The following is a 25991-nucleotide window of genomic DNA, read 5'->3' as shown; positions in this document are numbered from 1 at the left end:
TATTTAACTTATAACAACTGTGGATAAAAATCACTTCACTCTACAGAAAGTGGTGTAAGGTGATTGGTTGCAAAGGAATGTAAAAATAATTAGGTTAGAAAAGATAGCATCATGTACACATATAACAAAGTTCAGGACAGAATCATGGTAATTTTGGTGGAGATAAAACATGTCCATACAAGGTATTTCAGAATACATTTTAATACATTATAAGGTTAGATGTTTCAGGGCAAGAGGTATTTACTGTAAGATAAATTTGGAAACTTAGTAATGAACCTATCAGCAACATCAAAAGGAAAGAGCAATTCTCTGTTCATGTTCATTACTCTTCAGAGTCTTAAGTCTCTTATCTGCCATATTGGTTCTAAGGTGAGCTTTGATCAGTTTTAGCTTGTTAAAGCTCCTTTTATGGATAGTTATTGCTACCTTTTAAGCTGTACTTTTGACAACAAGAATACTAAGCCCTTCATTCCCCTTGCTCAAGCTGTGAATATAGAAGAAAGTTATCAAAATATTCAAATTAGACACTTTTAAATACAATTTTCAATGAATAAAGTTATTAAAAATAAATTATTTTTATAATATGAATTTTTTAATAAGTCTATCATAACTCAAAAACTAAAGGTGATTCAGTAATCTTCAACATGATTTTTAAGACCAACATTGTCAAATTCCTCAGAAACAGTTGCTTTCTTTCCCCCTAATGATAAAACTTTTTTTTTATTGTCCAGAATATATTCTTTTAGTTTCTTATAAGGTTTATTGTAACATGTTTCATAGTAATGAACAACACCATATAAAATTCCAATCAAACAATATTTACTTGATAAAGTAAAAACCTATGTGAGAATTAGTTACATGAACACACATGTATTTAATAGTTAACATGTTAGTGAACAGAAAGCATTTAAAAATTGAATCAAAAAAGTCGTAAAGAAGTTAAAATCTGTGACAGTATTAAAAAATACAGAACCAAGTTGTTAAGTGTGATAATAGAACTGATTTTATTCCATTTTCTCTGCAAAATATACAAAATTTAATCAGGATTGGGATATATGTGAATAAAAAAAGCTATTCACACAAATAGATAAATTAAAAACTTCCAACAGTAATTCTCAGAAAAAGTTAAAAGGGAGCTTCTCAACTGTATTAGCCACATTTCAGGTTGATGTGCATATAGCCTTAACTTATGAAGAAATACTGTGCTCTTTAAATAAGATAATATTATAGTACAGTTGACAGAAAAATCTAAGTGACACCACCAGTTGAATAAAATGTACCTTAAGAAAAATATTAATTACATTTCACACTATTATGACAAATCAGTGCTACAGTTACTGTAAGAAACTTATTTTTCACATATCATCACTAAATTGAAATAAAAATTCACTACAAGTATCTGAATTAAAAGCTACAACCAATCAATATTTACGTTTTCTTTAGAATGAGTAACAGAAAGAAACATTAATTCAATGTCAAGGTAATTAATATACCTAGATTTCTTGTTTTCCAACTTTTGTAAAAAAAAAAGAAAAGACAAACAAGCAATATTTTCTACCTATAATGTGATATATATATAAATTCAGCTTGATATCAAAGTGAGATTTTGATGAAAGAGCTATCAGTACAAAGTTCAACAACACGTTTCTAGTGGGAATTACAATCTCAAACACAAGAAGTTTGGAATATTTCACTAATCACCAGAAATAATTTTAATGACTATTACTCTTATTATATATTTTGCCTGTTTCATATAATGACCATACGAATATTTAAAATGATTCAGTTTTTACTTTTAATTTGTGACTAACAAAAATGCATACAAAAACAAAATTATTATTATAGCACCTGGGTTACAATATGTTAAAAACACTTGTACTGTTACATTTAAGCTCTAAAATGTGAACAGGTATTTGAAAATACTTTAGAAAAGTTTGTATGTACAAGGAAAATATTTTTACAGCAAAAGCACTGGTTTTTAAAGCAATAAAAAACCTTGGACTCTCAATACTTCTAACATACTAACTGCATAACCTAATCTCAAGCTCTTCATTCTAAATCAACAAATCGTTGCAATGTTTTTAACACATAAAAATTAACTACAACTTTTACATAGAGATATCAATGTTGAGCCTCAGAGTGATGGTTGGAATTAATGTAAGTCAGCAGTAGAATGAACTAAGGAAAACAGAAGCTCAAAAGGTGGAATAACTTCTTCCCAAAACTTGAGATGACAGCAATTACAAGGCATACCACAAAGAGAAACCATAAAAGGTAAGACACTGAATCACCATTCATTACATAAAACTCATTTTTGATTAATAATTTATTTATCAGTATAGTATTTTCCTAAAGTATACCTATTGTTGTAACCAAAACCTTCATACCAAAAATTTGCAACTGCCATTATAACTATCAACCATATCTTAGCAAAGCCTATATACAAAACAGTTCCCAATACTTGACAAAAAAACACACCATACAAGCCAAGTGTTAAATACACTACTACAAAAACACTGGCCATTGAAATTAACTAAAGCCAACAAAGTGTAATAGAAAAAAATAAAGAAAATACCTTTAAAAATGCATGACATTTACAAAAACGTTGTAAAGTTCTGTATAAAGCTGATATAAAAAGTTAAATATACTTTTAACCTACCTTCAGCCCACTTGTAAAAAGTGATAAATGAATTTTCCTTTCAAATCTGATTTGCTCTACTTTTTAACAACCAATTCTAATCGAAAATGTCCTGTTGTCTTTCCATCATTTTCAATGTAAATTATTTTTGTAACTCTGAGAAAGTGTATCAATACCAGATTTTGCACTATTACATATCATGTACTACGTGCAATAATTACTTTCTTGAAATTAAGATTGTCTTAGCTGGCTTCTCAGGAAAATTAACTTTTTACTGAAAACTGTTAATCCTGCTGGAAGGGAAGATAATTATACGACCAACACTTTAGCCAAACAACCTTTATCATGTCTGAAACCTGGTCCATATAATTACTTCTTTCTTTCCACGAGTTTAACACTTTATTTGAATTGACAGTTTTTGATACTTAGAAAATGGAAGTGTTTCAAAGTTACAAAATACAGATACATAACTAACTGTAGGTTGCTTGGGTAAAATTAAGTTTCCACTGCAATGCTACTGCATTAATTAGTAAGCTAAACCTTTAGTTCAGTTGGTAAAGCACCTGTTAAATATGTGAGACCTCTTCCCCACAATAATAATAGACAAATTTACAATTATTTTCAAAAGCTGATCTTCCTACACATTATAATTCCACGGACAATAATGATGGAATTTTAGTTTTTCATAAGTTCAAACATTGTATTCTTTAATCATATATGTATGTAAATCATTCTTTAACAAGATCCAGTCTTTTTTTTCAACACTAGCAAAGTGGTTACAATCATTACAAGTTGAAAACTATCCTGGGATTTCATCAAAGAAAAACAAGCTAGTTAATGGGACTTCAGATTTTATCTCTATCTGTTTTTATTACCTTACAGATTCCACAGAGAAACCGAGCTACTTTGAAATTATTCTTCAACAAGAATCTAAATCAAATAATTATAATTCATGTACTTTACACTGTCATCATTTTCATCACTAATAAAACAGTAATAGAATTAACTTCTAGCTTATTTTATTAGTCGTTCTTCAGTTATCTTTGAAATCTATAAAAATACTTCAAAAGCACAAATAAACATTTTATCATAATAACTACCACTGGTTAGTGGTGCAAAACATACAAGAGACGTAATCGTCAGTGACGATGTATTGCACATGTGTATTAAACACAACCCTGTTTGTTTTTTTATGTCAAAGCTCACAAACAATGAAAAAGTTTATCCTATCAACTCCAATAGATAACTTCTAACCTTCTATTGCATGGAAAAGCTAAATGTATCTAAAACAATGTTTCCTACAATGAAATAAAAACTAACAGTACTCTTAAAGGAGGTTTTGAAACTTTTATGTAAAGCATAAAAACCCTCTAACTAACATGGTTACCAATAAGGACATAATATCACATGTTTACAATTCAGTCAAAAAGACTGTTGTCATGGAATCTAGTTCTTGATGAGATGTAGCCACTTAAAGGAAATGACTAAGTCAAAGGTTAAGAGGTGACACATTCTTTGAATAAAAATAGACAGAACAAAATGTCACAACTGTTCAATAATAATCAAAACCATAAACCTAAGGGAAGTATTAATACTAAATGCCAATCTCACTCAAAATTAAGTCAAAAAAGAAAATTAAGATGTACTTTGTGGAATGTTCAGAAAAAACGGAATGTTATCTAATTATATTACACCAACAAAAGTATGTTTTCAATCCTAGCAAAACCATATATATATATTTTTTTTCAATCGGTATATGTATCAAACAGTAACATTAAACTGAAGAAGTGAGAAAAGATTATTTTACTAACAGGTGCAATTTTGAAAACAATAAAAAATAAATGTGAATGAATATTTAATATTTTCTTGTGATCATGTAAGTTATAACATGAACCTCAACATCATCACATAAGTTATAACATTAAACTTAACATCGTCATGTAAGTTATAACATTAAACTCAACATCATCATGTGAGTTATAACATTAAACTCAACATCGTCACGTAAGTTATAACATTAAACTCAACATCGTCATGTAAGTTATAACATTAACCTCAACATCATCACATAAGTTATAACATTAACCTCAACATCATCATGTAAGTTATAACATTAAACTCAACAACAAAAACTGTGGTCTAGGAAGAATGTCATATAATAAAAAAAAACAAAAATAACAATGCCTTCCAACTCCAAAAGATATTTTCTTAAAATAAAACTAGTATTTCATGTATAAACCAACCATATCAACCTATAGAAATACAGCAATTTAAATAACTTGCAAGTCTTGTACACACACACAAAATCTGAGAAACCCTGTACTTATCATTATTTAAGTCTGTCATCGGCTGAATATTTCAGTTTACTGGACACAACAGAATTCCAGCCTGTGTAAACTTTATTTACACCATTGTTTGATTTTGCATTAATTTCGTTTTTTGTACCAGGTAGGCAGAATTGTTAACAAAAATATTTTACAGCACAAACCCATGGTTCTTGCTTTAGACTACTTCAAATGTATATCAGATTCCTAAATAAGACTTAAAATAAAGAATAGAACAATAACACCAATGATTTCAAACAAACTTTAACAGTGTAGGAAATTCTTAACAGGTTGACTCATCCTGAACAGATTTTACGACAAACATGGAACAAGATTTAAAATACCTAAATAAATACAAGTGTTCATCAGTATTTATTTATAAATTTTAAAATATAAGTGCTTGAAACAAACCTTAACTTCACTTATTTTTCACATGCAGGATTGCATTAATAATTATAATCATGTTATAATTACTTTCAATGCAGGAAATTTCTGAAAAGGGTGGAGAAAATCACGGTTCAAATGAACTTAATACAGCTGACATATGAGATAAAATCAAAGTATAAAAATTTTAACCTTCACACTGTTAGCCTCAGAGTTTCACTTTGATGAACATGTTGTCAAACACCAAAAATCAGACATGAAATCAAGCAGAATATTATGGAAATATATAGACTCAAGAATGTTTTAACAGTGTGAAAACTCTAAAACTGTACTTCTATATACTAACAAATGATACAAAGAAATATGACATACACTTAAAAAAAAAAAAGAGTTCTGGCCTTTACCTATCTGTATCCATTACCTTCTAGCACCTAATAGGTTTCCAAAAATATAACTTGTTGCATATAATTTCACATTACTGATTAATATTGAATGACAGGTTTCAGGTCTACTGTGTATTGAAGAATGACAGGTTTTATCCAATACCAATGCTACCCCCCATTAATGTTATAATGTACACTTAACTCCTCCCAAGTATGATGATGTAGTACCTGTCCAGGGTATTGTGGGGAAATTTCTTGATATTTTGAAATTAACCTTCAAAACTATCAGGTAGAAATTTGCATGTAATACATTGATACTCATACAAGAACTGTCTCATAAATGGGATATCACAAGACTGGGACAAGTGAATGGAAGCAATAAGATAAAAAAAATGTAGTGTCCAAAACTCTGCAACTGTAAACTTACAAAAGCAAAACACATAGAACTCAAGTATTATATACAAGTTGTATTACAGGAATACTTCCCTCAAACCAAACACATGGTATAACTACTGTCATCTAGCAACACTGAAAATGAAAGACTTGGAAAAAAATCTACAAAGTTTTTTACCAAAATTAACTACTATACTGAGTCATCCAATTAAATAAACTGATAACCAATACTAAGAAACAACAAAAATTTATCCTCTGAATTACAGATCAAAAATATATAATATTATAGAAAATGCTAAATTGATATGTCAAAATAGCAATGTTTCTTTTACACTTTATATTTTTTATAGAAATATGAAAAAAATATAAAAATTACAGAACCATACACATATATCATTGTAAAAAATCTGTAACCTTAACAACCCATTACACATCATTTTGTATGACATACCAATTAAAACGGTAAATCTTAATTCATCATAAGTCTAAAGAATAGTTTTAGAGAACAGTACAAGTTAGGTAATGCAAGAGTTTTTATAGCAAAATTTGCTTAAATTATTACAAAAATTTCAAGACCCTTCTATTATCCGAGCCTTTTACACATACTAAAGTATCATTATACAAACAAAACCCATATGATACACCGACTTATGAAACTTATTCTGCAACCTTCAAAAGCTCTGTGGGTAACAAATTTGAGGTTGGGTCAGCATCATAATTTTTTATTGGCAAAGCTGGGGGTGGAGGGAGATTTCGTTCTAGTCTATATGCTTCCCAACGAGCATCGTCTGATTCATGAGTTAAGTATCTCACCCCAACGTGAGCTTCCAGCTCCCGCAAGTCACACCACAACTGGTAGTCCTGTATGAGAGATTTAACTGACGATGTACTTACAAAGTATTTTCAAGTGACTATAATTAAACATAACTGCTTTAACAAAGTTCACTATAATGCTTAAGTACTACCACTAAACATTAAAGAAGCTATCAAACCATTACACGTTACCTGCAGCCATGTGTGAAAGAGAGACTTGTCCACAGTGAACCTCTTCCTTGTCTTCACCTGTAGCAGGTTCTGAATCAAGTCGACAGCTTTAGCATAAAGTGAAGAAGATATTTGTAAAATGTCCAAGGACAAAATATCCAAGCACACAGAATGTTAAATATGAACATAAACTTCGAAAAAAAAAACGTTCCATTCACTGTTCATTATTTGGTTTTCAGTTGTTTCCAACCTGTAATAAATCACTTTATTTTTGACTTTTTTTTTCATAAATATTCTAAATCTAACCTGCTGGTCTTCACAATAAAGATTAAAAGTAGTAAATGAATTAATAAAATATTTCATAGAATTTTCTTAAATAGGTTTTCTAAAATGTTTTGATTACACAGGAAACCCATGTTCCACATATTACAAAAACTGATTACTGTGGTACATATAAAAGTGCACTATGAAGAAAAATACAGAGTAAAATGGTTTATATCAGAAGACAATAAAACAATGACTTATTACCTTCAGCTGAGATTTCTTTCCAAGGATTGGGAGGATACATGAAAGTGGCATTTTGGATTTGATCATTTATGTCTTCATCTTCATTAAACGGAAACGTTCCACTCAAACTGTGAGAGATAATAGGAAACAATAAACGTATTTCCTTCAGTTCCCTGAAACTATGTAAACATTTTTGCACAGTGACAGTGTAAGTTTCAAATTTTCTAAATTTTGTTGAAGCCTTTTAAAACACTACACATTCCCACATTATAAAATTTCATTTTCTCAAACAGCTCGGTATCATGTTTTTCTTCTCATGGGTTCAAATGACAATTTACATTTTGAAAGAAAATCCATTTGCTCTTCCCTTCTCAAGTCACCTACAAAACAAAACTATGTAACTAAAATATTTAATTTAGAAGTTAGTTTTCATCTATATTCATTAAAATGTGTTTTATTTTTTAAAAAATCAGAGCAATAATTTAGATTTTAGAGCCTGTTGTCCTAAAAACAATGTTTAAGGTTTTGTTTTGGTTTGTTTTGAATTTCGTGGAAAGCTACACAAAGGCTATCTGTGCTAGCCATCCCTAATTTAGAAGTGTAAGACTAGAGGGAAAGCTGCTAGTCATCACCACCCACCTACTGGGCTACTCTTTTACCAACGAATAGTGGGGTTGGACATAACATTATAACACCCCCCCCCCCAACTGAAAGGACGAGCATGTTTGGTGTGATGGGGATTCCAACCCATGACCTTCATATTATGAGTTGAGTGCCTTAACCATCTGGCCATGTTGGGTCACAATGTTTAGGGACATATTGGTCCATCTTGGCTATTCCATTCTTTAAGCTATTAAATAAGTAAATTTAAAAACAAATCTTAAAGCCAGTCATTATTAATCGTGCTTTCTCTTAAATTTACTATCCCTACATCTGAAAGCAACCCAATCCACAAGATAACCAACCTGTTAAAGAAATAAGTGTCCTAGTTCAAGATAACTCCTCCATACCTTTCCAATTATATATATATATATATATGTACGTATGTATTCCCTACTCTTCCTGCTGTTAAGTATGCAAACATATGATACATAAACACTACCAATTCCCTTAACAATGTTACACTCAATCAGATCACCTTTAATTCCTCTAATTTCAAAGACCTTAATCTTTCCTCATATGAAAAACCCTCCATCCCAGGCACCATTCTAGTAACCCTCCTCTGAACCCTTTCCAGCAATTCAATGTCATTCCTAAGGTAAGAAGCCAAAATCTGAACCAAATACTAAAAATGCAGCTTAACCAGTGACCTATACAATGAGATTATAACCTCTTTAAACAGTATTCATTATTTTTGTATAAAAAAACCTGAAATCCTATTTGCTCCACCACTAGCAATAGCACACTGCTTGGAAGGCTTTAGATACTGATCAAACACTGCACCAAAACCCCTTTCTTTCATGAGACTGTTAAGATTATTCCCACCCAAATTATAATTCAAATTATGATAACCAACATGCATTATCTTGTATTTATTACAATTAAAACCCATCTGCTATTTATTTGCCTAACTCACTGAATGATCTAAATCTTTTTATAAAACAGCAGCATCCCCTTCACAGCCAACAACATCCAAGACCTTGATATTTTCAACAAATTTAAGTAATTTATTGACCATTCCCTTCATCTATGTCACTGATGTAAATAAAATGAAAAACAAAGGTTCTAAGACTGAGCCCTGAGGTATCCCATTTGTAACATTACTCCAATTTGACTGACCTCCATTTTTAAGAACACTTCACTTTCTTCTGCCTAGCTACTCTTCTATTCATTTAACTAACTTATCCCCCAGAACTATAATATTTTTTATGTGGTACCTTGTGGAATGCTTTGTGAAATTTCAGATACACCAAATCTACACCTTTACCCTCATCTACATAAGCAGTAATCATTTCAAAGAATGTCAAAAGGTAAGATTTTTTTCTTACTAATACCATGTTAACTATGCAGTAAAATTCAGAACATCATTGAATAACTTGGCAAAACATCTTCTGATAGACATTTCAAAACTTTACCCACAAGTGATATAAGACTAATAGGGTCTATAAGTAATAACACAAATTTATCACCTCCCTTACAAATAGGAGTAACATTACCCAACTTCCAATCTTCTGGTACCCATTCACTATTCAAGGACTAACAAAAAAATAGCAGCAAGTGACTCACATATCCAATCCTTAACCTTTGTGATGATGAGAAACCCACTTGAAGTAAAGATGTATGGGTACTAAAACTTTTATTAAAATACAGCAGAGAACAAAGTTTCAATAGTCAGTTGTAAACTCTCTTTGTTAACCTGAAGATGATCTAAGAAGGTCGAAACATTGTTCTCTATTTCATTTTAATAAAAAATTTAATACCCATACCAGCCATCTTGAGATACAATTCTTAACCTCTTTGGGGAAATATTGCGTGGTCTAGAAGACTTATCATTCTTGAAACTTTCCTATTTTTTCTTATCCAGCTCAGAATTAATGCAGTCATCTTGCTCTGTCTCATATCCATCTATCAACTCTTCAAGATGTGGAATACTGCTTACATATTTCTTCCTTGTGTAAGGTTTTGAACAGTCAGAAAAATATAGACTTCCATCTTCATTTTCTCAATGATTTTTTTCACTTTGTGTGTGTATGTATAAACTACCTTTTATGGCATAAGTGCAACACACGTGTGTGAATGTGTATAACATATAAAAGCATACTACAAACAACTATATGGATTGAAGTGGATAAAATGGTCTTGTTTTATCTATATTCTTACCTTACATAGATGACCACACCTACTGACCACATGTCCAATGACCTGTTGTAACCTTTGTTCCTAACCACCTCGGGAGCTAAAAGTCACATATAAAAGCCAGTTTATACTACATGCTTCATATACATTTTCAAATATATTTTCTATCATCCATCCCACAATATTTTAGTAAATTCTACAATATATAAATTCATACTGATAATTATCCCTTCTTATCTGCTCATAAAAAAAAATTTACTATGCCAAATTATTCCTAAAATTTTCTTAAGAGTAAAACAAGCTACAACTTTCAAAAGCTTTATATGTTATATTTGAACAAAATAACTTAAGACTTATTCACTGACCTAGGTAAGCTGGAGTTCCAACCAAGGATTTACGAAACGACTTTTCACCAATGATACGAGCAAATCCAAAATCACAAAGTTTGACCTGAAACAGAGTAAATATGTCAGATAACCAACACGTGTTTTCAGGCAAACGTACAATAACAAACCAAATATAAAAAGTAACTTATACTGATTTACATACATTTATTGTGCACATCGATGCAAGTTTTCTTGATATAACGTTTGCAAATATTTGTGGGTAGTTTTTCTTTTTCAGTATCAAAACTTGTTGTAGTTGTTACATAAAGATAAAAAAAATATGTTGATACCATAAAACTATAAAAGCACAAGTTATTTTACATTATACTGAGGTTATTAATACTTTTTAAGATCAATGTTTTGGGTATTTCAATGCTGTTCTAACTACCTACTCCAGTATCAATCATAATAAATCTGATAACTATGGTTCCATGTTATTACCCAACATTGCAACTACTTTTATAAAATTTTGTAAAGAATGGAAAATGATGATAGACTTAGACTCTACATTTTGATCAATTCTCTATTACATGTGGACATTAGTTTCCAAAGTCACATTTAAGTAGATCATAGACATAAATGCCCACTGGGGTGAGACTCAATAATTATGTGATTAAATGAAACTGCAGAGATTCTATCTTTCTTATTAAAACAGTTATGTTTTGACGTGGTTGGAAATTTGTGAATTTTTAGCTTACTCAGATTCATGTCAGTATCTCTTTGGGTTGAAAGGTTCTCTTTCATAACTATGACTCTCACTTTTGTATGAAGATTTTATTCAGAATTAGGCTGGGGTGTAGTTTCAGAGTCTGTTGCTGTCCTACACACACTATTATACAAGATTTTTGACTGTAAAGAAAATATCAAAAATTTTCTTCTCGAAATATTGAGTAATTTAACAATCTGAATGTACAAATATTTCTTTTTGGACTAGCTAATTATATTCCTTTGACCATAAGACAACATATGGTGTCACTAAATTATCAATTGTTCTGGAAATTTCCCATAAACTAAATATATAGTAGCACAGCTTCCAATTAGTGTGACAAGCTAATTCATTAGCAAACAGAAATAAAGTATAATTAACACACTGTAAAAATCTGAAGTGTCTGTAGTCTTATTGTGATATTCTATGTTATTTTTATAATTTTGAAAATATGCATCATGTACTGTAATATTTGTATTTCAAAATTCATATAAGTTAACTGGTTATTTTACATTTCCAAAACAAAAGAAACAATCATTGGTCTGCAATGTTTCATTGCACAATAGTGGTCTCTTTTACCATCAATCAGTCTAATAATACTACTTTAACCCTATCTGCACAGGCATCCTTTACTGTAAATGTTACAATGTTTTTAAACTACATTTTGTTTATGTTATACCGCTTGCTATGGCATGGGCTGGTAGCTAATAGCCCATATTTTAATACAAATTTTAAGTTCTTAAATGTATATTGAAAACAGATTGGAAGATACCTCCTCGTTGACACACTCATAATATACACTATTTCCTGCTCTGTTTCCTCCTGTTCCATCAAATAATAGACTCCAGAGTTCAGTTTTTCTCACAACTGCTATAATATAAATAATTCAAGCTTCCTCTTTTATCACTTTGTTAAGCACTTTCAATATTTCCTTCAAGCTGCTTTAAAAGTACATCTTTCTTAATATTTACGGTTATGATGCGATTGTTCGACTTCAATGGAATCCAAGTAAACAAATAACTGAAAGAGCTGAGTATTGTTGTTTTGTTTTGCCATCGATCAAGTGGATGACTTGATTTTTTCTGCTGACTCAGCTTTGCATTAGATATAGTTTAAACTACTTTAACGTGCTCAGTGCACTTTTCATGTTTTTCTAATGGTTGAAGCTTTTTGCACCTGTGTAATAAATGCCTCTTTTGTCTGCATAATGTGGGTGAACATGGCACAACTTACACAACCTTTCAAAATGTTCAGAATTATTTTCCAGCACAGGACTTCATTAAGCCATTTTTCTGAAAATGTTTGTTTCCTTGAACTAGATTTAGTCTGAACTTCTTTGATGTTCCACCTCTGGCAAAGTTTTTTGACATTTCAACTTATGCTAAAACCCTCAAATTAAATAAATTAACTAATTATATCAACAGTTATATGTTTAAATATTTATATAAAACTAACAACAGTAGCCAGTGAAAATTTATATTAATCCTCTGTTATGGGGCATCTTTACTACATGTCTCGAGGTTTTTAGTGATATACATTCAAAACTTAGTTAAGCTACTTTTTGTTTGTTATACCACTTAGTATAGCATAAAATTCTAGGTGATAAACCATATTTTAATAGTATATAAGTTTTAAGTTCTTAATTTTATGAGTCAATATTTAAAAAATCCTAAATTTCCCATAGTGTGAGAAATGTAGCATTTTTTTCTCTAGGCATTTCCTCTTCTCTAATTTATTCACTACCCTTCCAGAAAGTAATAAACTTAATGTAAATAACTCACTATAAATTCATCACCACTTTGACAGAGTGTAATTTTTACAGCCTTCAATCTTGTTTGGTTACAGAGCAATCAAATAGCAAACCAGATCCTTCTTGTCACAACTACCGGCCACATCATCTCTTTCAGGATTTGTTAATAAATCATGTTTAATTCTGTATTACTTGTAACTAACAGAAAGCCAATGTTGTCATCTGTTCAATGATGGTTTATAAAAAACAGAGAATTGTTGATTTCTCTCTTACTTCAAGTTTCTTTTTCACAGGAACTTGGAAGAATTTGTAACAGCTCTTGCTTTACAGGTAGAAATTCAGAAAAACTGTGATCATTATGGGATGTCATCTGCCTTTTTTCATGTTATTATTCAATGTTCTTTGGTGCATTCTTTAATTAAATTAAAATGATCAGGTGCACTACTATAGTATAAAAGAGTAGGGTTAAGTGTCATTAAGAGGAGGGGTAATCAGGTAAGTACTTTATATCTCACTCTTTCTGTTTATTATTTATTTATTATTATAAAAGTGACTAAAATGTAAAAGTAGAAATCACTTTTGATAAGCTAAAGTTAGATTAGATAAAAATATATAATAATATAATAAAAATGTTTCACAAGGCTAATCTGCAAGTAACTGAAGCTCAGAGTAGCTCGTGTGTAATGAATTTTGATATTGTAATATAAACCTTGTGTTCTCCAAGTGACTTACAACTTATACTTGTGTGAATAACAGCCATACATGATTCAAAGAGCAATACAACACTTAAATTTACGTATAAATAGATATATTCTTAGGATAAATGAATGTAGTTGCATGTTATAATCTTAAATCATTTTAAAAAGAAAAAAGGGTAATTCAGATTTATTTCAATTTTCTGGCAGTTACGAGGTTAGTAAAACTGGCCTATCTCTTACAGAGTTAAGGTAGAAAAATAACAGATAAAATATAAAGCTTCACTGAAAACAAACATTTGAAATGCATTTGGAAGGTTTTAAATATTATGTAAATTAAATTTGAGATTCTTTCGATGAAGAAAAGCATTTTTAATCTTAACATAAAAATCACTCTGTATCAGTAAAATAAAAAAGCTTTGATATATTCTGGGACAAATATTTTTCAGCTTATTCAAAACACTTCACTAAAGAATCTGATATTTTGTATGTGTGAAACTTATAATTCTTTACTGAAAGTCTGCCAAAGTCTCTAAAGATATATATAAGGTAGTAATATAAAACTATGACAACTTTAAATGAGTACAAAGTGATCAGTCAATCTGACCGAGCCTGTGTTGAGAGAGTTAAAAAGCACTAAATTACACTTGTTGGAAATGTAAGCACTGGCATTTATTACCTATGTCAATACTATCCAAACACAAACATGTATATCTTCCTAAAAATGTTTAAGAACTTCAAAATAAACAGAAATTTCTCACCTGTGGAAAGTCCGAATCTGAAGACAACAAAACATTTTCTGGCTTCAGATCACAGTGTACAATGTTCTTAGAATGTAGGTGTTTCAGAGCAGTCAGAATCTGAGTATGAAATGAAATACAGGTCAATAAACCATAACTTCAAGTTAAGCCATTTTACTGTTTTGAAAGTCTTTATTTTTTTTGTAATAATCAAAGAGATTCTGTAATTTTCAAACTATTCAATACACTATTAGTTTTGATATAAAACTTACCTGATAAATCAAAAACTTTGTTATGCGTTCAGACAATCTTCTGTATTCACTGGACAAGATCATTTCTAACATATCACCCTTCAGCTTTTCCATCACAACAAAGATCTAGTGAGATGAAGAAAATTGGACAACATTCCAAAACATTTATCCAAAAACAAACATGAAGGTTTATGTTTAAAAATAAGCAAACAACCTTCACTTATTAATGTTAAGATAAATATAGTAACATGAATCATCATAAAATTAAGCAAGAATTGTGGTTTAAGGAATAGCTTAAAATAAAATGAGAGAGGTTCAAAATAACAAAAGTGTAATACCAAATTATCATCTTTCTAAAGTTATAGATGTCTTTGTATGGAAAATAAAACAGGTTTCTATAATATAGCATTCTCCTCCTATTTATTTCAATAAAACATGATACTAAGCATGTTTCAATCAGTATTTTAATACTTGTAAATTTGACAATTTAAAGTTGTTTTTTCCACTGTGTCACTTTGAACAATTCTTGGCACCATAACACACAATAATACCTCATACACTATGAGGTATATATCTCATACACTTGTGTATCTTTTTTACACTTAACATTCTTTTATCAACAATTACTTCATTAACTACCCTGTAATACAGTCCTGAAAGTTTGCCTGATTTGGACCAAAAGCTAACTTCCTTTTCATAATTCTGGTTGCTTGACATATGGCAATATACAGGGTGTTCGGAAAGTCACTGTGCAGTTTTGTAATCATATGTTATTATATTTCAGATTTTGATCCCAATATGGTTTTAACAACTGAAGAACGTGTATGGCTCATCGAACACGTATTCCAAGGGGTCACTTTCAACATTGTTTATAATTGTCATTCATATTTACCTCCTGTATTCTATATTGAAACATGTCTGTTAATAAATATATAAGTGCACAGTGACTTTCTGAACACCCTGTATTTACTTGCAGTCGAGACTGATGGGTTTATGTCACACGGTCCACATCTTCTAGCCACTGTGTTTATGTTGCCATATATTACATTATAATACAACTTATTTTATTTTTATCTTCAAACTTATAACACTGATGATGGGCTGTTGAACCTTGTGTGTCTGGTTAAGTTTGTGAATATAAACAGAGTTATCTGTTTATATTTTACTGTGGACTGCACCTCTCAGAACAAAATGTGCTTGTGCACAAACATTATTTTATACCCTTAACATATTATTTTCCCAATTCAAGGATGAAGAATACACTTGTTCCAGAAGTAATGCAGTACCCCACAAGTGTACTTCATTTTCACATCAGAGCACATCTATTTATTCTGTGTGGTTGGTTTCCACTTGGTTTCTATATTGTACACCTACACTGATTCCTCCACCCTTGTAGTGTGGAATTCTAGACTTGTGTGAGGAAAGGTAAGACTGTATTAGAGTCTAACATTTTTCTTGTACTGAAAATGTACTTCTGAAAGGGACTTCCCTCCTCTAACACTCACAAACAAACTTCCCACCCTTCCTCACAACTGCCAGTGTTCTTTTTTTGAAGCCTACCAATTCTCAGAAGTGAAAACTGAATAGGAATAGAAGAATAGCTTAACTGCACCTATATAAATGGTGCAATACTATTGGTGGAGAGTAGTCACATGATATGTACATGTTCTGAAATAACACAAAATTAATGGAGCATAGTAATTTGTGTGCTGACTGCAAATATTTTTAGCAATGTTTAGAGGAAAGAAGATAGAGATAACTCAGTGAAAGGAATTTACTGTTTCAGGTGTTTCAAACATCTTCTCCAGATTGACCACTCCAGGGTGATGAATGTTCTGTAGAATAGTTACTTCATTCTTCAAATAAGCTTCCTGTTTGGCAGGCAACCTCGTTTTATTTATTACCTTTACAGCCACAGAACGGCCACTTGTTCGATGGACACCTTTATAAGTACCACATGAAGAAACATTATGTACAATATATACATCTATATGACCTGAAAAATAGAAGCTTGAAAAACATGCAACAACTAAGATACACAACTAGCAAATTTCTGCACATTCTGCACACCTACAAGAAGCATGGAACATACCAGTGTTTCCCAAAATCTATTAATTTATCCATAGCCTGAGCTGATTATTTCTTATTTCTACAGACCATAATGTTATTATATGTTATGCTGCCCCTTACTTTCTGTACTTATGCAACCTTTCAGCATAACAAAACTAGAATACAGTAACGAAAAATGTACTTCACTATCAATTAAATGATATACAAGTTCCATTTAAACAATTGAAATGCATGTTTTCATGTTTACACAGTTACAAGGAATCTCACATGTAAACAATATATTTTTTCTACAGAATTTTTTGCCAAACCCCAAGTTTAAGTTTATATTTGTTAAGAAATTTATTACCCTATTAAAATGTATTTTCCATGTCTTGTTTTTCATATTATTTACTTCCTATGTAGTGGTTTTTATTACTACAACCTTTCATTATCACCATTTTATGATGTCAAGCAGATGGTTTGTACATTTAACAATGAAAATAATTACTGAAAACATTTAAATATGACTCCACAGAGAGCTGATTATAAACATCAGTATAAAGTAAATAATGTACTTAATAATTAAATAATTAATTAATACTTACAAATAAATAAATAATGTAGCAGTAATTTATTGTTTTTTGAGAAAGTGGCTATCCAGAGCTCCTGTAGTGGTAAACAAAGAATCTAATAGATAGTTTAGAAGATTTGGACAAACCATAGATCTGAAAATGCTTGTGTTAACCCTATCACTACAGGTGAGTCAAGGGGCACGACATCACATTTGTAGACATAGATTCAAAATTTTATTGAATTATTACTTTATGAATGTTTGTTTTTGTTTCTGAATTTTGCACAAAGCTACATAACGACTATCTCCGCTAGTCGTCCCTAATTTAGCAATGTAAGACTAGAGAGAAGGCAGCTAGTAATCACCACCCACCACCAACTCTTGGGCTACTCTTTTACCAATGAATAGTGGGATTGATCGTCACATAACAATGCCCCCATGACTGAAAGAGCGAGAATGTTTGGTGTGACGAGACCTTCGGATTATGAGTCGAGTGTCTTAGCTACCTAGCGATGCTGGACCCTTTATAAATGTATGTCAATAAGTTTAGTATCAAACTGTAGTTTATGATTCAAATTTTAGTATTATTAATTTGTTAATTTCTTAATTTAAAAATAAATATTAAAACAAAATTCTTAAACATCAATCTTTGTGTGTTGCATTGCATGCTGAATGCAGTTTTGATTCAAATTAATTGTTTGTGATGTCCAAATAAAGCCCATAGTTTCTTACAAATTATAAACTAAAATTACAGATAGTGACAAAGTAGAATATAAAATAAAAACATCCTATTTTTATATTTACTGAGATATGAGTATATTTAGCAAATTAAACAGTAGAGCAATCACATCTTCCATTTTTGTAAATACTAGCTTACATCTTTACTCTATTATGTATTTATAACCAATCAAAATCTCAATTTATCCTCATGTGGTTTTCTCAGCCAATTCAAAGTGTCTATTTCCCAAGATTAATCTCTTTATAATCAATCTTGAGGCAGAAAAATGGTTGTAGATAAACAATATTTTAAAACTGAAATAAAGCTTAGTTAGTATGCCTAATAAATTACAGTGGAATTCTGTGAAACTTGTAGAGTAACTTATAATATTTTTTTTATTTCAAAATGCATGTAAAAACCTAATAAAATTATTTTGGTTAACATTCACCACATGTAAAATTCAGTCAGGCTTAACATTCAAGGTTCTGCAAGTGAGTACAAAGTTCTTTAGTCTTACATAAGAGAGTGAAAGGTCAATCAAATAAAAATAATAAATATAAATAGATGTACAATGTTAAGATATTTAAGCTATTTAGAATAAACATTTATGGTTGCATGTTACAACATGCAGTCATTTTACAATGAAAATGTGAAACTTTAAATCTCATCTTAGGTCAGTCAATTAAACCAAATCAGTACACAGATAAGACAGATAATAGGTAAGATTTTTTTTTATTGTTTGGTAGTTATATGGATTTTATAAGTAGATTATAGAGATTTCACAAATGAAATCTGACGATTTTCTGATGCATAAAGGTATTCCTTAACCTTAATACCAAAATTAATTTGAACATGAAATAATTAACATCCAAAAAGAAAAATACTTTGGCAAATTTTTAATTAAAAATCTGATATTTTTTTCTATAAAAGCCTTGTCATGTTTAATAACGATCTGCTAAACATTCTGTATTAAAAGCTATGGTATGAAGGGTATAAAATGGTTACTGAGCTCATAGTGATAGGGTTAAACTACACCTATTTGTAAGCTACAGAAACTTTCTTCTATGGCAAAATATTAAATATGCTTAGTTAGATTAGCAAATACTGTAGAAGTTGAAATAAATGTTAACAACTTAAAGCTTTATTTATTTCTTGATTATTATTGTTAACTGTTTCAATCCATAATTCTTTGCACATTCAATCAGAATTATTTTCATGGTGTCCTAATTCTTACCGTATTTTAAAAAAAGATGGATAACAACATGGTTTGAATTAGTTTTCAGTCAAAAAGACATAAATTTTATCAGATACTTTCTCTGTCTGATGTGTAAAATAGGACTTTTGTACAGACACTGACAGTATCTGCTCAGGTTTAACCTTTAAACAGTGGTCTGATGTGTAAAATAGGACTTTTGTACAGATACTGACAGTATCTGCTCAGGTTTAACCTTTAAACAGTGGTCTGATGTGTAAAATAGGACTTTTGTACAGATACTGACAGTATCTGCTCAGGTTTAACCTTTAAACAGTGGTCTGATGTGTAAAATAGGACTTTTGTACAGACACTGACAGTATCTGCTCAGGTTTAACCTTTAAACAGTGGTCTGATGTGTAAAATAGGACTTTTGTACAGACACTGACAGTATCTGCTCAGGTTTAACCTTTAAACAGTGGTCTGATGTGTAAAATAGGACTTTTGTACAGACACTGATAGTATCTGCTCAGGTTTAACCTTTAAACAGTGGTCTGATGTGTAAAATAGGACTTTTGTACAGATACTGACAGTATCTGCTCAGGTTTAACCTTTAAACAGTGGTCATCATCAACTGATGCTGCTATCCACAACATTCTGACTGTTTAAGGGTTAAGGAGTTAAATTTAACAAACTTGTACAAAGCAAAGAAAATTAATTATTATCTGTTGTAAAAACAAACAAACATTCATTTGATATAAGTTTATATCAACCAAGAAGAGTGACAGCAGAAATCACAACACCTAGCTTAACACATAACTGTGACACTATTTTGAAAGATAGGTTATGTATCTTTTCTTCAATTTTTGCAGTGTTTTCTGAGGTTTATAGATGTAAGTGGTGACTAATGAAATTTGTGAAATAAAGTATGTTTAAAAATAGGAAACTGGAATTGACTGGACATATAAAATGGAACCTTTTGATCTACAATAAAAAAAATTTAAATTATAAGGTAACATGATGTGTTTTTTATTGCTTAAGAACAAAGTTTGGATATTTCACAAGCTAAGAACTTACAGAAATATTAAATGATATTATATTAATTTTGTAAATTCTTAATTGTATGCTGGTGAGTATGTTTTTATGTTACTTGGTTATGTACTACTACTAAGATAAAAGGGAAAAATCAAGTGATACTAGTGACAGATCTCTGGCCTAGAAAGAGGTAAATGTGAAATTACAATATGTTATTTTTGTTTTCCTAGTGCAAATCTACAAAAAGACTATTTGCACTCTGTCATTAAATTTACCACCGACCAATTAGGAAACACAACTATATGCAACTACAAATCAACTGAATTTCAACAATTTAATAATAAACTGAAAATAACAAACAGCACATATTACATTCTTACCTCCATATACCACACCAAATTGTCCAGACCCAAGGATTTCATCCATGAAAATCTGATACATGTGGCTGACATCCTATAGAGAGTATAAATTTTTGCATGAAATTTATCATCATTATTTACTTTAAACATTTTTTAACTGGACATTATCAAACATTTTTATTCAAATTGTAGAGTAATTTATTTACATAATATTATTAAATAGTTGATTTTTTAAAAAAACTGATGTCAATTTTTTTTAAGTAGCTTTATAAACGTTTTTTTAATTCCTAGCTCATGTGTATATACTAACAAATTAAAAGTTTTTGCATGATTTATTATATATCTCTATAAAATATACTCAATACGTACACATTACATATATTCATTTGAATGTGATACTATTATTTCAACAAAACTATACTAAATAACAGAGATTTTTCTCTAGTATTTATTACACATAAGTCAGAATAAATCCAACAAAGACCAGCACAAACACCACTGACTGTAATACATAATAACATGCATATAAATCCAAGTATTTAAAAAAAATAAATCAAGAAATGGTTTGCTCCAGTTAATTTGCATAAATATGTTTTGAAACATGGAGGGCACCCAAGTTATCTCGTACAAATTGTGGAATGGGTTAAAAGATTTTCCTCTTTATCACATCTGTAGCTGACTAAAATTAACTCTGTGTGAATTAAAATTTGTTTAGAAATACAGACTTTCTGTCAAAGGAACTGGCATGTTATCAACATTCTTGAAACATGAACTACTATATACTGTTGAAATAGGTCACTGTTTGTTCTTGAGGAAAGGGTGTCTTGTTAAAACTGATCATTGCTGATGAGTGAGAAATGTGCATTTTGTTAGCTTTCTTAGTAATACAAAAACTACTATATATTGTTACAACTGAACACCATTTGTCCATAATGAATAAACCTACCTACAATATTCTTAACACACCAAACATTCTATATTATTAAAAATAATTACTGTTGGTTAACACTAGGAAAGGGCAACTTATTAATAATCTTAATACAAGAACAACTGTTTTTTTTAAAACTGTTCACTGTTAAAACTATTTTAGGCAGTTAAAGTAACACAGTTTCCCATGATAATGGCAACACTAACAAATGTAGTGTAGAACAGTTACAAATAACAAGGTTTATTCTTTCAGTATTTTTTCCAAAATCTGCACATATAGTGGGTTGTACAGAACATTATTTACCCTTTCAATGTTTTTTTTTCAAAATCTGTATATTTACTGAGTTGTACAGAACACAATTTGTGTCACAGATAAATTTGTATTGTCGTTGGATTGTACAGAAAAAGACTGGTGTCACAGAAACATGATTCTTCTTTAAAACTGTACAAGAACCTTACTTTCTACATAAACTAATACTAAGTGATGTCGTACATCATTAGTTTTCTCTTCTCCATCTGTTTGTTCACTCCCATCATGGGCCACACCTACAATAGAAACAGAACTTATCAACATTTCTGTAATCAATAGGTAATGTAATCTGGACAAACAAAGATCCCACTGAAAATTAAAAGCAGTAATGAGAAAATAGATCATTTGGATTAATAAATAACATTTAAAACATGATTTGTATCTCTGTGTGTGTTTGTGTGCCAATACTTTTGAAAAACATGTTATAATAGGTTTAGCCCAAGCTTTAATGGCATAATTAAATCTGATTAATTTAGTATTGTTAGACCCTTTTAATACCGAAGATAGCTTTGTTTTAGCCTATGAACTTTAAAAACTTTTTACAAGGCCACAAACAATTTCAAGATAGAACTATTAGAAAAGCAAGATTTAATAAAGCCTGAGTATGATAATAGATTTATTCTCCTTGTATCTGACTTTGTGATATTAATAAAAATTAATTTTAAGCACTATCAATCTTGTCTCTTCAGTCTCTACTCTTAACAAAACATTTTTTTGAAACAGCAAAGGACCTATTGATCCATTTCAGCTGTCCCAAATTTTAGCCTACGTATTTCACCGTTATCGGAGTGTGACAGAAATAACCAAAACGAATTAGTATTCAATGAAGTTCATAGAGACATATTTGCCATATTAAAAAAGGGGAGTAACTAAACAAAAAACAGACACGTATTTGTTTAAATATGCACGTGTCAAAACATGTGCACAGACCTGACATGATTCAACTAGAGTAGGCTCACCATTATTTGCAGTAGTAGCAAAAGCTGAAGATACTGGCATCAGTGCTTGTCGAATAGCAGACTCCCAGCCTTTGGCGGCCTCTGGGTCCTCTCCAACATAGTAATCTACATTGGCTGTACGCAGTTCAAAGCAATGTGTGATACCAGAAGCATCAGAATTCATTCCTTGTTTCACAGTCTCAAGGGCCAAAACTTCTGACAAAGGAATTTCCTGTCAATTACAGAACAATAACATTTTTGTTCAGATGAAAACTTTAATTAAATATGAAATGTAAACAACTGTACAATAATAACATAGTAGCATAAACACCCTGTTAAAGATTGTTACTAGTAACAGCTTTATATGCCAAAAGACAATGATGTCTAATGAAACACATAATATACATACATAATATTACAATCACTAAACCCATACTTTTTTCATTTGAGTTTTCATTAAAAATTTCCCAAGGAACTTTTAATTCATATTTGTTTATCCTTTAAACAAACATGCACCTATCAACAAAATTCACCCAGATCAAAATAAAATTACAATATAAGCACACACAAAACAAAAACATTACTTCATTAGCTTAATCTACCTTGTAGTATTTGGAAGTTGTATCATTCTGGAATAATGTAATTGCTTTACTATCAAGCCACCAGTAATGCCTTTTCCTCTGAAATGAACAAAAACAACTATTTTTAATGAATTTTTTAAAATAGACAGAACTATTGACTAAATTTAAATTACGACACAAAATGCTCTAAACGTCATTAAGTATATTAAAACACTAAGTTCTAGTGATTCTACAACTGCTACACATGTTTTATTTTATTCTAGAATTACCTCTTCTCAATATCTGTACACAAGTGCTATATGCACTAGATATCCCCATTTCTGAACTGATAGATTAGGAAAAAAAGGTACCTTGATTGCACATTGACAAATGTGCTGCTATAGGACTTTACGACTGGGAGGAAGAAATACTACATTCTGGCTGGTGTTAAATGTCTCTATCATGCACAAAAATAAATAATAATTAAAGAGAAAGCAGCTAGCAAACTGTATCCATTGTCACTTCTTAGGATGCTCAAACAGTGAAATTTGAATGTCTCTTATACTGCACCCATGGCCTCAAATTGCAGAGCAACTATTTGTGGAAACTAAATGAAAACCATGGACCTGCAGACTTACAGTCCAATACATTAACTACTAAGTCAAGCTCATCTTTGAGAAACAAAATACGGCTGAAGAAATACCAAAATGTATTCATTGTAAAGATTTTGTAATCTTTTTACCACCATTTTCTTTTTTGACTAACTCAATTTTTTCAACTCAATGTTTAAACTCATCACAAGTATTAAAAAAAAACTATCAGTTTTGAATGATTAAAAAAACAACAACAACAGACAATATACTGATTTGCATAATTTAGTGTACACTCTTTCTGTTGGTTGCAAACATATCCAAAGCAAAGTTAGATAAAAATTAAACATATTTCTTAAAGGACAGAAGATATGGGAGAAGTGTGTAGTGTACACTGAAGAAATAAAGTGATATTTCAATAAATCAAGTTTATATTCTGATATATCAGTATTAATACTGAATGTTTCTAATAGGTTAAACAATATGAGGTCTTTATAAAGGAAGGAAAAAGATCTATTAATGCAAAGTTAGAGTACCATTGTGTCATATAGTGAGAATTACAAATTGATTGAAGAAATAATTAAGCATTTCATTTTGAAATCAAGGTATTGAAATTTATATAATATAAAAATTTGAATTATAAGCAACATTTTGAAGCCAAGTTTATTAACATGCATTAATAATAAAGGGGTTTAATTAAATTTTGACCTTCCTATGTGCATAGGATTAACACTGCCATTTAGAAAAACAAACTGTGTAACTAATTTTACAACACAAACCATGCTATCTTTGTTAGTGAAATGCACCATCCAACCTTCCTTCAGAACTTTGGAACCTCTACGTTTTGTCTGCTTGACACTCTGAACAATCCTCATCAGGGGAATGTTGTTGCTCGTTGTGACACTGTTGAACATACACAAATGCCTTGTGAAAAAGGATAAACCTTTTCACAGTTTTACCAAAAACTTACCCTTAATTCTTTCAATCAAAGATCATTTTTAAAAGTTTTAAAGCATTAGTTCAGAGAATAAATACATTATTATTACATACTTAACAACAGGTTTTGACTCTTCATCTTGGAGATCTTGAATTCTTTGCTCTGACAAACATTCACTTTCATTGTCAGATTCATCTTCATTCTCTGCATCATAGCTTTCTGTTCCTTCCACTAAAAACAGTAAAACTTTACAACTTTGTGGAAAAAAAAAGAACTGTAGAAAAATCATAAAGTAAAATTACAATTTGTTTGTTTGTTATAAAGCACAAAGCTACACAATGGGCTATCTGTGCTCTGCCTACCATAGATATCAAAATCCAATGTTTAGCATTATAAGCCCTCAGACTTACAAGTTAGCTACTGGTAGGACAGTAAATTACAAAATAACACTTACATAATAAACGTGTGAATAAATACATGTAAAAGATAATATCTAAATATTCAAATCAAATATGTTCATAATAGTGAAATATAAAAACCTAAGGTTAAAACATTTCATAAATCACATTAAAACCTACAGCTTTACCAAACAGACTTGTCTGCAACACACCCAGTGTTGACTGGTCATCTGTATACAGTATTAGGTTCTTATTATTTTTATGCAACTTATCAAACCATTAAATAAATTTATTTCAATTATTTCAAAATATGTCATTATTTAGCAAAATAAAAATTCCAATATCTGATAACTAAATCATTTACAATCTATTGAAAACAGCAAGTTCTTGGGAAAATTCCAACACATACTTCATGTTGAGTAGTAATAAACAAAGATATTACAACACTACTTAAAATAAGATTGTGAAAA

General features: G+C 30.3%; 1 protein-coding gene across 9 annotated transcripts in view; it reads right to left on the bottom strand.

The window, feature by feature from the left end:
- Positions 1-802: 802 nt before the first annotated feature.
- LOC143226537 (serine/threonine-protein kinase D3-like) overlaps positions 803-25991 on the bottom strand; it is a 76890-nt gene continuing 51701 nt past the window's right edge. For all 9 annotated transcript variants that reach the window (XM_076457615.1, XM_076457616.1, XM_076457619.1 and 6 more), the window contains 14 exons: positions 25237-25354; positions 24966-25089; positions 23639-23716; positions 23058-23268; positions 22282-22334; positions 20883-20955; positions 16716-16879; positions 14959-15063; positions 14708-14806; positions 10775-10859; positions 10434-10509; positions 7635-7741; positions 7128-7213; positions 803-6983 (listed from right to left, as the gene is read on the bottom strand). In XM_076457615.1, the coding sequence (XP_076313730.1) occupies positions 6780-6983; positions 7128-7213; positions 7635-7741; positions 10434-10509; positions 10775-10859; positions 14708-14806; positions 14959-15063; positions 16716-16879; positions 20883-20955; positions 22282-22334; positions 23058-23268; positions 23639-23716; positions 24966-25089; positions 25237-25354 (1583 nt within the window). In that variant the 3' untranslated portion in view covers positions 803-6779. The remainder of the gene's footprint in view (positions 6984-7127; positions 7214-7634; positions 7742-10433; positions 10510-10774; positions 10860-14707; positions 14807-14958; positions 15064-16715; positions 16880-20882; positions 20956-22281; positions 22335-23057; positions 23269-23638; positions 23717-24965; positions 25090-25236; positions 25355-25991) is intronic.

Source organism: Tachypleus tridentatus, chromosome 9 (genome assembly GCF_004210375.1).
Source record: "Tachypleus tridentatus isolate NWPU-2018 chromosome 9, ASM421037v1, whole genome shotgun sequence".
Lineage (NCBI taxonomy): Eukaryota > Metazoa > Arthropoda > Merostomata > Xiphosura > Limulidae > Tachypleus > Tachypleus tridentatus.
This window is presented reverse-complemented; position numbering and strand designations above follow the sequence as displayed.